The 17007-nt window shown below is 50.1% G+C and overlaps 1 protein-coding gene across 1 annotated transcript in view; it reads right to left on the reverse strand.

Moving 5' to 3' along the window:
- The window catches only part of CFAP65 (cilia and flagella associated protein 65), a 33372-nt gene extending 19230 nt beyond the window's left edge, over window positions 1-14142 (reverse strand). The window contains exons 1-15 of the mRNA XM_086750971.1: window positions 14117-14142; window positions 13530-13604; window positions 13067-13221; window positions 12279-12381; window positions 10676-10842; window positions 9008-9207; window positions 8192-8337; window positions 6904-7126; window positions 6311-6576; window positions 5621-5821; window positions 4830-5192; window positions 3683-3820; window positions 2539-2784; window positions 1893-2117; window positions 1082-1234 (exon numbers count right to left, since the gene is read on the reverse strand). Coding sequence (XP_086607097.1) covers window positions 1082-1234; window positions 1893-2117; window positions 2539-2784; window positions 3683-3820; window positions 4830-5192; window positions 5621-5821; window positions 6311-6576; window positions 6904-7126; window positions 8192-8337; window positions 9008-9207; window positions 10676-10842; window positions 12279-12381; window positions 13067-13221; window positions 13530-13604 — 2661 coding nt within the window. The 5' untranslated portion in view covers window positions 14117-14142. The remainder of the gene's footprint in view (window positions 1-1081; window positions 1235-1892; window positions 2118-2538; window positions 2785-3682; window positions 3821-4829; window positions 5193-5620; window positions 5822-6310; window positions 6577-6903; window positions 7127-8191; window positions 8338-9007; window positions 9208-10675; window positions 10843-12278; window positions 12382-13066; window positions 13222-13529; window positions 13605-14116) is intronic.
- Between the last annotated feature and the right edge of the window lie 2865 nt (window positions 14143-17007).

The following is a 17007-nucleotide window of genomic DNA, read 5'->3' on the forward strand; positions in this document are numbered from 1 at the left end:
TGGCTTTGGCCCATCAATACAGCCTGTCTAGATCCCTCTGTAGAGCCTTCCTTCCCTCAAGCAGATCAACATCCAATAAAGGATGGAGATTCTCCTTAGCCCTCCTTTTGTTGCTAATGTATTTATAGAATAATTTTTTTTGGTCTTTCACAGCAGTAGCCAGATTAAGTTCTAGTTGGGCTTTGGCCCTTCAAGTTTTATCCCTGCATAACCTCACAACATCCTTGTAGTCCTCCCGAGTTGCCTGCCCCTTCTTCCAAGTTCAAAAACTCTCATTTTTTTCCTGAGTTCCAGCCAAAGCTCTCCGTTCAGCCAGGCCAGTCTTCTTTTGGCACATGGGGACCACCTGCTTTTGCAACTTTAAGATTTCTTTCTTGAAGAATATCCATTCTTCCTGAACATCTTTGCCCTTCAGGATGGCCTCCCAAGGGATTCTGTCAACCGGTCTCCTAAACAGGCCAAAGTCTGCAAAAGTCCAAGGCAGCAGCTCTGCTCATGCCCCTCCTTACTTTTCCAAGAACCAAAACCTCTATAATTTTGGGATTGCTATGCCCCAGATGGCCTCCAACCACCACATCACCCACAAGTCCTTCTCTATTCGCAAACAACAGGTCCAGCGGGGCATCTTCCCTAGTTGGTTCACTCACCTGTGTCAGGAAGTTATCTTCAGAGAACCTCCTAGGCTATTTCCTCTCTGCTGTATTGCATTTCCAGCAGACATCTGGCAGGTTGAAGTCCCCCATGAGAACAAGGGCTAGTGATTGTGAGACTTCTCCCAGCTGCTTATAGAATATTTTGTCTGCCTCTTCATCCTGGTAGCGTGGTCTATAACAGACTCTCACCATGATATCTGCCTTGTTAGGCTTCCCCTTGCTTCTTACCCATAAACACTCAACCCTATTGTCACCATCATTAAGCTCTAGACAATCAGTCTGTCATCTCCACTGAGAGCAACGTCTGGGAATTTTCTTGTTAATCCTTATTGGTTGCCTCTGGTGTAGATTGTGCAAAAAGGGGAAGTCCAAGATCCCAATCTCACACTAGTACCCCTCCTACTATCCAGTGGGCCCCAGTTCCTTACCCTGATCATGCCCAGCGCCCCTTCTCCTACAATCCGTAAGGCATAACGGACACTTTTTGGAGTCACGAGATCTGGGCTTTTCCTCCTCACAAACACCATAGCACGCAGCAGATACTTGGTCTTCTTGTCAGGAGTAAAAGTCCATGCCTGAGCCTGAAATTACAAGAGGGAATGAAAGCACTCATGGGAGCTTTAGAACAGAGCCAAGCCAGCACAATGGTGGCATCCAACGCACAGCTATTTCCTTTATAACAGCTAACCTTGCTCTCTACAGACAGCTCTGGAGGCACTCTCACTTCAGTCCTCCACCATCTCTGCCTGTGCCACAGGTTCATTCTGGGAATGCATATTCAGATATTCAAAGCCAGGCCATGGAGATATGCTAGTCCTTGCTACTCTCAAAAAGGAGAGAACAGGAGAAGTTTAGGACCTGATTTTACAGGTGGGAGAACAGAAGAACAACATCATAAACCCTCTTGTTCTCTCATTTGTCTTCTGTCTATTAACATCACCTGGTGCAGGACAAGGTTGCTCTGTGTTAATGCCCAGTCCAACCCAAGGTGTCATTATCTGTTTAAGGCCCATTTGGTCCTGCAGTCAAGGAGGATGGGATCATGTTTGGGCAAATCCACATTGTGGGAACCAGCATGACTGCAGATGCTGCCTAGCAACGCAAGCTAAGGCACTGACTGGTATTCTCCAGCTTTGGCATTAATAACCAAATGATTGTCACTCCTCACATTTCTGCTCTAAAGACTCCACAGCTGTATTGTAGAGAGCAAAATGCAACTTTGGTAGAACTTGAACTTACCATGGCTTCATAGGGCTGGAGGATCCCTGTAGTGGGGGTGACAGACAGGATCTTACTGTCAGATTGATGGATCTTCCATGTGAAAACCATGGGTAGCCTTGTGCAGTTTTTTATGGTATACATTCGTGTAGTGGAGGTCCCTATATAGACAGGCTTGAAGTATAGATTTCCTTCACCTTCTAAGAGCAAAAGAAGGGACTCTCCACAACTCCGGAGAGCAATCTCCTGTGGAATTAAGGGAAAGTAACAGACAGTAGCTAGAAGTCTTGGCTGACCTCTGGAGGTACCTTGCAGAGCTGTTGCCCCTTCCAAGAGAGAAGCAAGAACAAACTGGGCCTGAAGGAGGAGTTGAAGGACTTCAGACTGTGCTGTCAATGAGGGCCCTGAGCATAGTATAGTGCATTCCAGGAGATCAAAAACCAAGGGAAAAAGGGATACAGGATGTTTGGCACCACAAGCACCTTCTATCTGCAGTGTTGACCCCACCTTAAATGTTGAAAATACTGTTTAATTCCTCTTTCCAAAGGGAAAAATCCAAACTAACCATTAGGAGATACAACAGAGGTCACAGTGCAAGTCACTCTGAAAAAGGGAGACTATAAGGGAACAAAACTTTGCTCAGCATCTTCTACTTTGCTCTCCCTACCTTGGTGTATCCAGGATAAGAGTTCAGCTGCAAAGGTAGGACATGCTGCTGCGAGACTGTGTTAACTGGGTGAGTGAAGAGAAAGAAAATCTGGTGGTGTCCTGGAATTATGTGTCCTGAGCAGGGCTTGACCAAAACAGAGGGACAGGCAGCTTGGTTCACACTGAAGGTTGTCAAAGAGGTGCTTGTATTCAAGAGCAGCATGCTGCAGTAGGTATCAGTGTTAGGAGCCACAGGAGGAAAAGTCTGATGGAGACAAGCAAGGAGAGTTGTTTGCACTGGGTTTAGAAAACCAGCTTAAAGAAAAAGCTTTCACTGTGTTGAATTCCAGGTTCCAATAAGTACTATCCTGAGTCTATGGAGAACTTTGTAATGGATTCTTGTCAAGGAAAGAAAGAAAATCACCCAAGGGTGTAAAAATTACGGTCTTTTCCCTTCCCACAGTTGCCCCCATCTTTTATAGGCTTATGAGAACAATGAAGCTACTTTCCATTGTGCAATGCTTTCTGTTCATCCAATAAGCAAGTTGCTTGCTGGGGCCCGCAGTCTCTGCCTGGATAGGGACCTCCTGGATTAAGAATTCCAGCAGGCTGGAATTTGCTCCAGCTCATGCATATGAGATACAGGCTGCATGTCCTGAACTAGCTGAAGAGATTTACTAAGAGGTTCTCAATACTATTCTTGCTTCCTAGGGTCAGGTCTCACTTTACCTCACAGGAACAATACTTTCTTGTGCTTGTCAGGGAAACTTCCACTCTACCTTACAACCACTTCTCTTCCATAAATGTGGAATTCTGCGTGCTGCCCCACAATTTGCCCAAGTGCATGCAGAGTGTCTGAGGCTCCTGGGAGGGAACTAAGCACTCTTGCCAGGGCCTATGTACACTTAAACAGAAAGGAAGGAGATCTCAATAGCATTCCTCTCAGACCTAATGAGATGCTTGTGCAACCTGACACACTGGAGGCTGGGAAGCTAATGCAGGAGAAAGAGCGTCCTACTTCTGTACCAAAGCAGGAGTCTCTCACACCATCAGAAACCACCTAAGCCATGTCTGAGGATGGTGCAATGGGAGACAAAGTGAAGACTTCAGGAGATAAACACTGAGCATCTCTGCAAAGATCCAGACGTCAATCAGTTACACACCTTAGGGACATCCAGGATGTACTGTGGGATGAAGTGCTCCTGTTCTGCTTCATACGTGTGTGCTCTCAGCCTGACAGTCAGGCACCAGGATGGGCAGATGGTGGCATCCTCCTTAATGTTGCTGTAGTGTCTCAGAACCTGTGGACATGCAAGGGACAGAACAGAACGCATGCAGGAAGGGACTGTGGCAAGGTGCCTTCAAGTGCATGTACCATCCCAAGCAGCAGTTTGTTTTAATGACATTCCTGGGGCTGAGGAATTTACTTTTTCGGGGAAGGAGGACTGACCAGTGCCAGATGAGGAACATGAGTGCTGCTTTCCCAAATAGCTACATTTCAGACTCAAAAGACCATTGAGTGACTTTCAAGCAGAAGGACCTATCCAAGCTACTCTGTGATATTACAAGAGTTGCCTTAGGGAAGGAGAGTCTACAGACCTATAGTGCAGTTTGAGGTACTTGCAGATGCTAAAGTTAGCACTTAACGGTGAGTCACTGAAAATTTCCATCTATCCTTTATCAGAGCCTAAGAAACTCCTGACTCTAAGGTTACTCCCAGATAGCCTCCACACTGGCTTAGAAGGGAGAAAAATGCAAGAAAAGTAATCAGCAACATAATGAAGACCTCTCTCACCTACCTCTCTGTGCTAAAACTCCTGCAATTGCAGCCCTGTGTGATATGAATCCCACATCACATGGGAGGAAAGGCTGCAGTGCTATCCAGTGCCCTCAGCAGCTTTACTTGTGGAGGGCCAGACACAAAAATCAAGTTACTGCTCATCACCCACACCACAACAACCACCCTTGTGTAGGCTCCCATCTATGCTAATATTGCAGTAATTTACAGTAATTCCTCCTTCAGTGAAGTGTACATTACTTCACATTCACTGAGGGTAAAAGCAAGCATAACTCTCCATATGCATGAGCTGTGGCTTGCTTTGCCGATTCATCTCTGCCAGGACACAGGTGAAGGAGGAATTTTAACCCACCAGTGGATCAAAACAGCAGCCAAAGAAGTTAGTAAAGATGCCAGTTTGCCAAACTCAAAATAAAATATTCCATTTGAATTTTAACTCCCACAAAAGCCTTCAGTCTGCAGTCTCTTGCTAGGCCCTCTCAGGAAACTGGTCCTAAGTAATTCCTACTAACCTTGTAGAAGGCAAAACCTTCCAGCTCCACTGCATAGAGACTGTTGAGCTGAGTGGGATGGAAAAGGACACGGAAGGCTGAAGTCTTCAAAGGTGGAATATCACAGATTCCAGGGCTCACTTGAAAGGCACTGCCGTGGCTCGGAGTCCAGGCCACAGTGATGTTTCCCTTGGTATGATTGGTCACATAGAGAGGAAGCGGTTCAACCTTGTGGAGTGGCATGCAGCAACTAAAATCATACTCCCTGGGGCTGACGGTAACATGAGGGAGAAACAAGGCCAGGTCGCTGCTTACGCCATCATAGAAATATTCAGTCATGGAGTTGGCTTCAAAGTATTCCTTGGGAGGCTTGTCCTCTGGTATCTACAGGATGGAAACATCTCAGTGTGAGCAGGGGAAGCGTGCCTGTGGCAGATACCAGGCACTGCAGTCCTGATTGCCTTCACGAGCAAGAGGACATGCAAAATGCACTTCAGTAACAGTTCCCAGGACAGCTCAAAGACTAGGCTTCAAGGAGGCTCCTGTTTGTAAGGCAGTCCTCAATCTGAAGCTACATGAAGCAAAAGAAGACCCTGTGATTGAGTTAAAGCCAGAAAGTGGCTTAGTGGCTAAGCTTGGGTAAAATGCAGATAGCGTTGGTGCGTGCTGGGAACATTAAAAGCAGAGATACTAAAGAAATTAGTCTGGCAGCTGCAAGTCCTTCTAAACCTCTCTGGCCTGTGCAAGAAAAACTTAACATCTACAGAGAACAGCAAGGGAGTACCTTGGATTCCAGAGAGGGCAGCTCATACCTCAGGAGGTAGCATGAGGGCTCCCTTTTCATCCATCTGCAACTTCCCATCTTTCAGCATCACACTCAAGATATCAGGGGGGTAGAAGGTCAGTCCCCTCACCATGTTGGTTCGGTACCAGGAGAGGTGTCTTGCCTGAAGGATGGCTGGCTTATCTGTATCTGAATGGCAGGTACCAAAAAAGTCCACATATATTGGTTCCTGGGAAAACACCAGAAAGGATTATAAGAAATAAACTGCCCTTCTGTGATTGCTTTAAGAATTACACCATCCTAGTACCTCACTTCCAAAACCATGCCTAGGAAAGGCTTAGCATCTGCAATGTTAGACTGACATTTATTTTATGTCTTGATGGAGCCCAAGAACTTCCTTGAAGCTGGAGTGAAATTTGAAGGCACTCAGTGCACAGCCATGCAGCTAAACTTAATTCAGAGACCTGAATGGACATGAGCCACTGAGGGTGTACATCACCCTACCGTAGGCATTCCTGTCCACATCAGCCCTCTACTGCTGATAAGAACCTGCACCATGGGGATTCTGTTCAGCAAAAGCCCAGGAAAGGTATCAATGGAAATGCAGTGGGAAGAGATTTCCAGGGCCTACTAAGTAAGAGAGGCCAGCCCTAGTGGGTTACACTGGAAGATCCCTCTGAGCTATCACAGTGACTAAACCACTCCTTGCCTCTCGTACCTGATGGTGGACAAGGCAGACCACTCTGCGGTGATAGCTGATGGGGTGAGCAGGTTGAAAGGTCACCTTCAGCACTAGTGTTGTTGTGCCCTCCAAGACTCCACAGGGCGGATCCAAGGAGAAGACGCTCCCTCTGCCATCAATATCAAACTGGTAATAGGCTGGGACATCAGAGTTGTTGCTGATTTTCAGTGTCTGCACTGAACTTTCCCCAAGATTGATCCAGTCAAAGTCCACATAGGATTGGTGCAGGGATACCAAAGGACCTAGCACAATGACATACAAGACAGATCCTGGACCTGTCAAAGCTGTTTCTGTAAACAGGTCACAAGCCACTGCTGCACTTAACTGATCTTCTCAAACCAGAATCACCTAATCAGAAAACTCACCAGTCCTAGCAAACAGCTGGACATTCACTTCCAACATCTATCTCAAGCAAATATATACCCCAAACAGTGCATCGGGGACAGCCTGGATCACAGCAGAAGGTAAGTCTATGACTGAAGGCTATGACAGTCCCTAGTCCACCAGCCCTTCCCCTACAGTGCTAAGAAGAACACAGGGAGAAACAGGAAAGGCTTTCACTCTGGTACCTTTACATGAGCCAACCACCTTCAGGACAGTCTGCAGGAGGCATGCAGCAGATGTGATGGTGAAATAGTCAGTACTGTGCTCTCCTACAATCTGAGGCTGAAATCGTATGCACAAGGCCAGCTTCCCTTTGGCAGGGACAACACCATGGGACACATCACAGGAGAAAACATGATCTTGAAGCAGAGGATCTTTTGCTCTTTCTATCCTACATGGAGCATCAACCTGCAAGCAGAAAAGAAAAAAGTTAACAAAGGAGCCAACAGGAGCCAGTGTGGCTCTGAATGCAGGACACTTAATTTGTGAAGAACTGCAGTTTTCAGCAGGGCTGAACATCACCAAGAACAGCAAGGCTACTGCAGCCTAGCACAGAAATGCTATGCGAATATCTGCAACCCTGTTCTGTTGGGGCACAGGAGCAGCAAGCTCCCACCATATACTCAGAAGTCAGTGGGCTGCAGCAAAATGCCCTGGTGATCTCTGGGGTTGGAGCAATGGGGAGGATGGCTCAAGGTGTCCCCAAGGGCCAAAGTAGCCTAGGTGACTGCCATGACAAGGAGGACAGGCAGGCAGAAAACTTATTTCCCTCCATCCACAGTTCCACCTTGTCTGCGGATTTTCTTTTTACAAAAAAAAAAAAAAACAAACCAAAAAAAACAAGACTGGCTCTTTGACACCTTCCTCCAGCCCCTCAAAAAAGGTCCTGATTCCTTGCCTGGGGATGCTGAGCACATTTGCAGTGTGAATAATAACCGTACAACAAACAAGTATGTCTTTGCCACTCCTAAGTTTCAGAGCCTGTGGAGGAGTCAGCACTGCTATCATCCGTGCCAGCAGTCTCTGAGCACACCCGTCTTTTAACGGGCTGGGATGGGCTGGGCTGGCACAGAGAACAGCCTGCTTGGTTTGGAGAACAGTTCACCAGAAGATCCATCAGCTGGCTGGGACACATGCACGCCAGTTTGAGACTGCCACAACTGCCACACAGGACTGACAGGCTTGTCCAGGGTGAGCAGGAGAGCTGCAGGATGTAAAGACAACAGCGGCTGCCTGATGTGGAGCAAGCACAGGGGGAAGCCGGTGGGAACTACAACACCATGCTGCAAACAGATACGTTTCTAGCACTGTAGCTGAAAGGCAAAGGTGGGTGGCCTGGTTGGTAGTGGAATGTTTTATCTACACTCCCACTTGGGTTATTTTCACAGCACTGAGGGAGATACTCAAGACCACATACCCCAGGGAAATGTGCCAGCATGCCAGCTTCTCACAAGAAGTAGTCCCTCCACATACCACAGACATGTTGAAGATTTCTACACGTTTCTCTACAGTTGTCCCCACTGGCACTGATCCGAAGCACAGCACATCCTGAAACTTCCCAGGCTGTACACCTTTGGACTCTTCCCCTGTCACACTCACCCGCAGGTAGGGATATTTGGCTGTTAAAGGGAATAACAGAGGGGGTTAAGAAAGAGAGGTGGAATCTCCCTCCTTGGATATTCGACGCTCAACTAGACAAGCCTCTGAACAACATCAGGTAACTCTGAAGTTGGATCTGCCTTCAAAGTTGGCCCTGCTTTCAACCAAATAAGCTTCCTTGCAATCTAATTTACTAAACTCAGAGCCACATCTTTTGTTTGTCAGTGGCCATATAAGGCACTTAGGGCAAAGACTTGCTAATGAAACCATTGCGTATTCTAGCTTGCATCCAGAAAGCTTTAGAAATTTCTATCTGGCTCCCTGTCTAGCAGGGACTGGCAGGAGAGACTGAGTAGAGACAAGACCAGGAGTTTCTGGATGTTTTTGCATTGTTCCAATGAACTAATCTCATTTCTTCCCCTTTGTTAACTTAGGTAGGGTCCAGAAATGTCAGTTTGGCCAAACTATGCCACAGGGCATGGTGGACCCTACTGTCTCTACTGTTTCTTCAGATTACGCTTCCAAATTGACAACAGTAATTAGAGAATTTCACAGGCCACTTTTAAACCATGGGCTTCACTTGCTCTTCAGTGGCTTGAGCCAATTGTGGCACAGCCTCCCCGTGGAATGCTATTCCACAGTTAGCGATGACAGACATTTCCTTCAGTATTAAATGCAAACTAGACTCACCCAGGGCTTTGAGCTGGATAGTCCTCTTTTGTTTCTTTTCACCTCCAAACCAGCATGTTGCTGCCACATCACACACCACAGCCACCTTGGGTTGGAAAACCACCCTGATCGTGCACTCAGCACCAGGGTTCAGCACACCAGAGTCAGGAATCATGCAGAAAGGGCTTGGTGTCTCCCAGGCAAACACAGTAACATAGTCACTAGGAAATGGAGATACACTTTAAGTAGATGAATGGATCCTTTGCTGCCTGTGTGATCATGCATAGGATGGACCTTTCCCAATGGGTGATTCAGTCAGGATATGAAGCAACCAATGTTGAATGGCAGAATCCCTAATGCATCTGGCCCAGTATGCGATGCCGGGAAGAAATTTGTCTCTTGTCTCTGCAAATGCTCTGTTCACACTTTAATGAATCTTAGCTATTGCGTCTATGAACCTTATTAACAGCTATAAAATTTTTCAGCTTCATCATATGACAGCAAACAAATCAGCTCCAGAATAAAGTATTTGCTTTTCCTGTATCTAAATTTGCTGCTACTTAATTCCAAATGAACATTTGTTCTTCTGTTATATGACCAGGTGAGAAGAGAGGACTGAGCTATTTTCCTAATACCTCATTCAGCTCTCCAGAACCCCCTCTGCTTGTTTGATTTGTAGAAAGAACATGACATGCCATCAGCTTTTTATATTTTATTGATTCCAAACTGTGTGTTACTTACCATCCATATATTCCACCACTCTGGACCCCTCAGTCAGCACAAATTATTTCTCTAATGGGAGAATGAATCACTTGAAATGGTTTCTGGGTGATACTTCACTCTGCTTAAAGGTACATGTGCCTTCTGTCCTTTCGACCCTCCTACCACATCAGCTGACTGCTTTGGGGAGCACAGGCCATTTTCCAACTAGTAAAGGCTATTGCGTTCTCACTGTAAATGGTTGGAAGTATACCTCCTTCCTACCTAGGAACTTCTTCACTACATTCCTTTCTACAATACTGACTGAATTACTGTCCTTCCCTTATAAAAATAAGACAGTCCTTGGTAACTGGAAGCATAATTTGCTCCTAAATGATGAGTCCAAGTTACAGAATACTGCCATCGCTTTGGGCAGCTCCATGAACCTAATAGCAAGGCACTGTAGAGACTCTCCAACACCTATATTTCCTGCCTCCAAATCAAAGAGGTCAGCTCGAGCACTGCCAACTCTACTGCCATCTCTATGCCCTTCCTGTGCTGGGGGAAGAGAAATCGAGTCACAAAAAGACTAAAATGTTTTCAGCTGGTAGCTCATCTCTCCCTGCCCACACTAGGCAGGCTGCCTTTGATTAGCTAGAAGCCCAGGCCTCTCCTGTGGATGTGGGATCTTCTCAGTGGGACACCATCCTGGTCCCAAACTCTTTCCTGTGCACGAATGGGTCTCAGCATATGCTGGAAACAGACAGATGTGAGGTGCCAAGGTGTGCCCACAGGAAGATCTGACCCGTACTGCCATTTCTGTGGCCTTTACTGCTGTGACCTCAGTGGTGGCAGAGGTCTACTGTTTATATAAGTCAGCCAGCAGATCTAAAACCAACTGAAATGAGTTGCGTTCATTGCAGAGTCCAAGAAGGTGGCAAAACACCTGACAAAACAGAAGTAGGGTCTGCCCAGCCACTTCTCACTCACCCAATGTTGCGCACAGAGAATGTTGTCTCTGTGACATTGTGGACAGCACAGACAGGCAACCGGACAGCAGCTGGGAAGGACAGACAGGCACGTGGAAGTGTAGCACGCAGGGTGACAGAGAACTCACCCTCAGCCTTCTTAAAGCAAATGCTGTCTTCATACTCCCTCTGCACAGAAAAGCAAGGGAAGACAGCAGTTAGATGGGCTCCATCTTGCAGATACTGCAGCTCTACCCATGAATACCCATCACCTTCACCTCTGTGATAGCATTGGGAAAAACATCAGTGACAGAGGCACCAGGGGAGGCCTCTGTGTAGGAGAGAGAGCACATGAAGCACTCAGAAAAGACAGGCAGTGAGCAGCGTACTCAGGTATACTCCTCAGTCTGTCAGGGAGCACACAAACACCCTCAGACAGAGAGGTTGCAGACCACATTTGTTTCACCTGATTTGTTTTCCTGCAGAGAAATTTCTTTCAGTGTTTTCGAGATCTCAGTTCAGCATTACTGAAGCATATATAACCTCTCCTTGAGGTCCACAAGCACAGAAATATTAGCCTTTGATTAAGTGCTTTGTCAGCTAGAGGCCTAAGCAGATAACATACAACTTAAAGATGCAGCGTTGACAGCACCATGTACAAATAGTCCCAGGACATCTGCTAACCAGCTAAGATAGAAGGAATTGCAAGGTATATGTCTTCCATGCTCCCCAGTCATCACCTCTCCTGAGTACCACTTATACGGGTAAGGAGAGACCTTGGCCACTGCAGCACATACAGTCCTTGCTCTCTCCTAAGAAAGGGAGCCTCCCCCTCTAGCGACTGATGTGGCGCAAACTATTCACTGAAAATGGAACAAGGCCAGCGGCTTATTTCATAAAGGCTTATTTTCTGAACAGTCATCAGAAAACCATGATAGTAAAAGAGCAGGGTACTGTGAATCCGCCTAATGGCCACACTCTGGCTAGGACTGAGATACACATCAAAGACATATAGCTGTGGACAAGAGCCAGAGATCAACACTCGGAGCCAAGACAGACATGAGAAACAAGCTGAAAATCAAGAAAAGAGGCTGGGTAAAAAGAGTCATTGCTGTTAAAAATAAAGCTTAAAGAAACCCAACCCATCCAAAATAAGGGAGGCCCTTGACATATCCCTTATAGAAAATCAGTAGCCCTTCAATGTACAGGATTTGGGGTCCCCTGTAAGGAAGCAGAGAGTGAGTCCCTAACCCAAGGTTCTGCACTGAAACCATCCAGCTGAGGTTCCCTGGGATCAGACCTGGTGTGGACAGTTCAAGCACTTTATCTTATTGGTTTCATGGTCAGAAGCAGCACATGAAAAACTGGGAATACTTTTTGTGAGGATCCCTCTCATAACTACTGGCAAACTCTGCAGAAAAGCCAGGGGTTAGGGCTCCCTCAGGTGATGAAGGTGTGAGGAGAGCAGGAAGGTCATGCTTCCCAGTCTTTCTATGCTAGAACCTTCCCTAAGGACCAATTCATTCCAGTGAAAACAAATTATAAAGGACAAGAGAGGCAGAGGCCCACTGCTTCTCTAGAAGCCAGCCTCAGCACTGAGAGCAGTTTTGATGTTGGCACTTTACCTTTTCAGTGGGCCGGAAAATGATGGGCAGAGTTAAGGACATACCAGGGCTCAGAGTGATCGGCTGTGGAAAAACAGTGAAGAAGAATCGCGTGGAAGGACATCTAGATAACGAAATCAAAACAAGAGATTTTGTCTGAGGGCATACAGCTGTTGTTAAGTTAGACAGCAGAAAAGAGAATAAAGAATTAAAACCTCTAGACCCCACAATTAGAAGCACTTTACACACCTGATCCCAAAAGTATCTTGGGAGTCAGAAGCAGGGGCAGAACCCTGGTGTCCTGAAAACCCACTCTCAGCTCCAAGTACCTACCCCTTCTTGAACAAGATTTTACATTCTCAGGCCATGCATCAAGAGCAAAACACACTGGGCAGAAACATTTGATTTTCGGAGCAGGGAGGGTTACAGGGGGTGCTGGAGTGGCTAAACATCTAACGAGACTCCCGGGAGCAATGGTTTTAGGACACACTAGTGACTGGCTGGCATACATCCACAATTAAAATCTCACTAGACTGGAAATGCCTCACAGACAGAAGTATCAGCAAAACAGAATTTTTAAAAAGGCATTTCATTTAAAATACTCCTGCCAGGAACAAGGGCTATGCTTCTGAATTAGCCATTTTCTGTCCCGCTGTGTCAGTGTGCATGTGCTATCTCCAGCACACAGCCCAAGAGAAGAGGGGGCAGATGAATCCAAGCAAAGGTGCTACTGTGACTGATACAGCAGGAAGGATGAAGATGCAGTGAGAGTGTGAGGAGTATGAAGGAGAAAGAAACTTCCCACGCACCTGTAGCTCAGCTTCTGGGTTTTCTCATCAACATTTTTCAAGTTCAGATGTTTGATAATCTCTTTTCCGAGTTCCCAGCCATGCCACCTGAGTGTTTCAGCCACTTCAATGCCCCAGAATACTCCTTTCTTCTTCTTTGCCTTTCTTGCAGACAGCTTAGGAAGTTGCAACGGGAACATTAGCACTTTGGGGGGGCGGGGGGGAGGGAAGGGAAATCTCTCAAACAACTAAAAGTCTCTGACTCTGGCAAAAGGACATGAGGAGCAGTGAAGCTCCAGGAGTCACCGAACGCCCTGTTCCAGGAGTCCAGAGGGGACACCTCCTGGCCACAGCCCAAACAACAGATACTAAAGGACATCATGAACGTGGGATGCAAAGGCTAAAGGCTTTTTTGTTTTTCTCCTCTCCCTACCCTGCCAGTAAATCCACCTGTGACAACGGCACCTCTTGCTCCACCACTCACCTTCCTGATGCAGCCACAGCATAGCTTCCGAAAAGAGTCAGAGTTTTGGGGCTCGCCATGTGCCTGAGCAAGCATCTGAAAAACAAGAGGAAAAAGTCTTTGTGCACGCTGCTTCTGCACCCAGCCAGCCTTTGCTGCCAAGACCTCTGCACTCCAAGAGACCCAGCCACTCCTCCCCAGGGCTCAGGCTGGCACACCTCCCTGAGGGGGCTGCAGCATCCCCAGGAGCGTTCCTGTGAGCCCGACCCTCTCCGCAGGCCACGCTGTCCCCAGGCACCACAGCTCTGCACACAGGAGTCCCCTTGGCACCGACCATGAAACGAACCAAACTTCACTCTCTGTGGCAGCTCAGGCCTCTATAGCACAGCCCTGCCCTGCCCAGTCCGCTATAACCCCCAGTATAGCAAAGCCCTGCCCCATAGCCCTGCCTGGCCCCCTAAAACCCTGTGGCGCGACCCCGTGCCCCATGGCAAGAGCCTGCCCAGCTCCCTGGGGCACGGCCCAGTCCTTTACAACCCCGCCGGGCGCCCGGAGCAGAGCCTGGGCCCCGCGCCACCGCCAGCCCGACTCCAGAGAGCCCGGGCCACCTCAGCTCCCTGCCGACCCCAGCCCGGCCCGGTCCCGGCCGCTCAACGCCATGAGGCCCCGGCCTGCGTTGTCATAGAGACCGGACGCGGCGGCGGCGGCGGCGTCTCCCGGAGCAACGACGGCGGCCGCCTCGGGACAATCCGCGCGCGGGGCGCGGCGGGGGCCGCTAGGGGGCAGTAGGCGGGCGCGCAGTGCGGGGAGGATGGCGGCGGGGGGGTCGGGGTAGGGAGAGGGGGCGGGGGGCAGGTGGAGGGGTGCAGGAGAGAGCCCAGGGGTGCAGGGGAGGGAGACAGGCCCAAAGCTGCGTGGGGAGAGGGGCTGCCGTGAAGTGCGTGGGGGCGCGGGATGGGTGAGCGAGGAAGCTGCGGGACTAAGAGGTAGGGATGCCGGGTGCGGCAGGCTGGAGGGTGCGGGCGTAGGGATGGGGCGGCACCTTAACGAGACCAGGTCACCCCGAGCTCCTTGGTGACATAAATGACAAGTGGTGACCGTTGCCAAAAGTAGTTGTGGGGCCAAGACCGGCCAAGGGGCAGAGGGGCAGAGGGACACAGCCTGGGGAGCCCTGACTGCACAAGCCCATCAGGTGTCCCAGGTATCACTCCCACGGGACACCACCGTGGGACACTCCTGCATCTTCCTAGTGCCCTGGATGTCCCTCAGGGCGGGGGGGGGAGGGGGCGACACACCCTTGTGTCCCCACGGAGGAGGGCCAGACAGCCCCTCAGGGGTGCGCAGGCAGCAGCGTGGCGGAGAGCACATCCCTCAGTTTGGGGAGGGTGCCGGGCGAGGCAGGGAGGAGACGCAGATTTGATGGCATTTGTCGACGTTTACAACATGAGTCACCTCGCTAAGCAGCCGTAAATCAGCACCCCATCTACCCCCCCCCCCCCCCCCCCCCGGCATCAATCCTGTCCCCTCCTCTGTCCCCCCAGCACTGGACGAGTGCCTGGCTCCTGCAGAAACAACAATAAATAACAGCAACAAAACAAACCTTCTCACAGCCACCGAGGGCCCACGTGCGCCAAGTGGGAGATGAACGCCCCTCATCCATCACTTTAATGGTTGTACTCTGGAAATTAAACCTGTCACGGCCCATCAAGGTGAACATTTTAAGTCTGTGACATCCCTTCAGGTCCCCTCCTCCTTCCTGGCAGTCTTTGTTCTTGTTGCTTTTTTCATTCTCTCCTTTCCCTCTCTGCCCTTGCCATCCCTGTCCCCTCCATCTCACCCCCATCCCAGTGTGTCCAGCTCCAGCCTGTGGTCCTCTCCATGCCCTCCACCCTGCTGCCAGAGAACTGGGTTGTACATCAGGTTGTACATTGGTTTGTACATCGGGTTGTACACCGGGTTGTACATCAGACATCTTCGGCCCTGAGGCTCCTGCAGCCATGGGCTGGCATCTGCCAGCACCACAGTGCCCAGCCCTGTGGGCTTGCTGGGGGGGACACAGCTCCCCTGGGACAATGGGGCTCTCCTGCTCCCCTGTTCCCGCAGGGCAATGGTAGAGAATTGGGTACCATCCTTTCCCACTCCTCCTTCCCGTGTTCCTTTCCTCCCCCCCCCCCCCCTTTCCCCCTTTCCCCCATATTTATGCCCCTTCTGCTCTGTGCTTATTCTTCTCCTGCTCTGTGGAGAGGCTGCACCCTCCCCAGGACCAGAGCTCCCCCGCCTCGGGCAGTGCCAGGGGTCTGGACACCTCCTTCGTGGGCAGGGGGTCCCTGCTGTGCCCTGGGCTGTGTTGCCTGGCCACGCACCCAGGGGGAAGCTGCTGAGCTGCAAGCAGCCGCTGCGGGTCACTGTCACCCCACGCAGGACCGGGTAGGGCAGGACTGGACAGGACCGTCGTCCGTCCATCCATCCATCCATGAGTCCATTCCCATGCTCCTTTCTCCCATCATCTGCTTCCCCTGTCTATCCCTCTGTCCCCAAAGCGTCGCATCTGTCCCCCTGCCCAGGGTGCTGCCCCCCAGCCCCACGGCAGCATTAACCAGGTGCTAGAGGTGTGACAGCCCCACACCAACACTTACCTCTCCCTTCCCTCACTGACCGGCTGCCGGAGGTGACTGGGGGCATCCCCACCACAGGTCCCAGGGGCAGCCAGCCCTCCCCAGGCAGGGGCAAGGAGAAGAGAGGAGACGACAGCTGGACGTGGGGCTGAGGGGGAGGGGGGAAGCTGGGCATCACAGGGCTGGTCCCTCTGCCTGCACGGCCATCTCAGTATCCCCAAGGCCCAGAAAGCATGCGGGAGGCATGGGAGGTCTATAGGGTCTGCCTCAGCATCCTGAGGACACTTGGAAGGAGGGGGGTCACTTGGAAGGGAGGGGGGTCAGGGCTCCAGTCTAGTGCTTTTAGGGAGGTGGTGGAGGATCTCTGTTGTCATCCTGCTACCAGGGGTTGATTTGAGCTCCACTGGAGTGAGCAGGGCCCCAAAGAGGATCGTGGAATGAGCCCAGAAAGGGGCTGAGTGCGGTTTAGATGTTGCCATGGGAAAAGGAGGGGCTCATCACAGCATTAAGCCCTCACAAACAGCCTGAGCACCACCCTAAACCCAGGAGGGCTCCATCACCACCTCGCTTCAGGGCGATGCCACGCCAATGCCCCCAGGCTGATTGTAACATGGAAAACAGCACCACTGCAGTAACCAATTGATCAGCTCTGCTTCACAAGGCAGCTTAGTTTTGCCTGGCAAAGCGCCGACCCCACCACGGATGCAGGATGGAGGCGAGGTGGGCAGGCACACATCCTGGGCATCCTCCTGCCCAGCCCTTCACGCCGCCAAGGGGAAGGGCAGCCGGCATCATGCAGGGATGCGCTGCTCCAGATGCTGTCGTGTCTGCAGGGAAGCGGTAGCACACAGTAGAAGGAAGGTCCGGGGTCTCTCCCCTCCAGC

Source organism: Chlamydotis macqueenii, chromosome 6 (genome assembly GCF_036417535.1).
Source record: "Chlamydotis macqueenii isolate bChlMac1 chromosome 6, bChlMac1.mat, whole genome shotgun sequence".
In the NCBI taxonomy this organism is placed as follows: Eukaryota; Metazoa; Chordata; class Aves; order Otidiformes; family Otididae; genus Chlamydotis; species Chlamydotis macqueenii.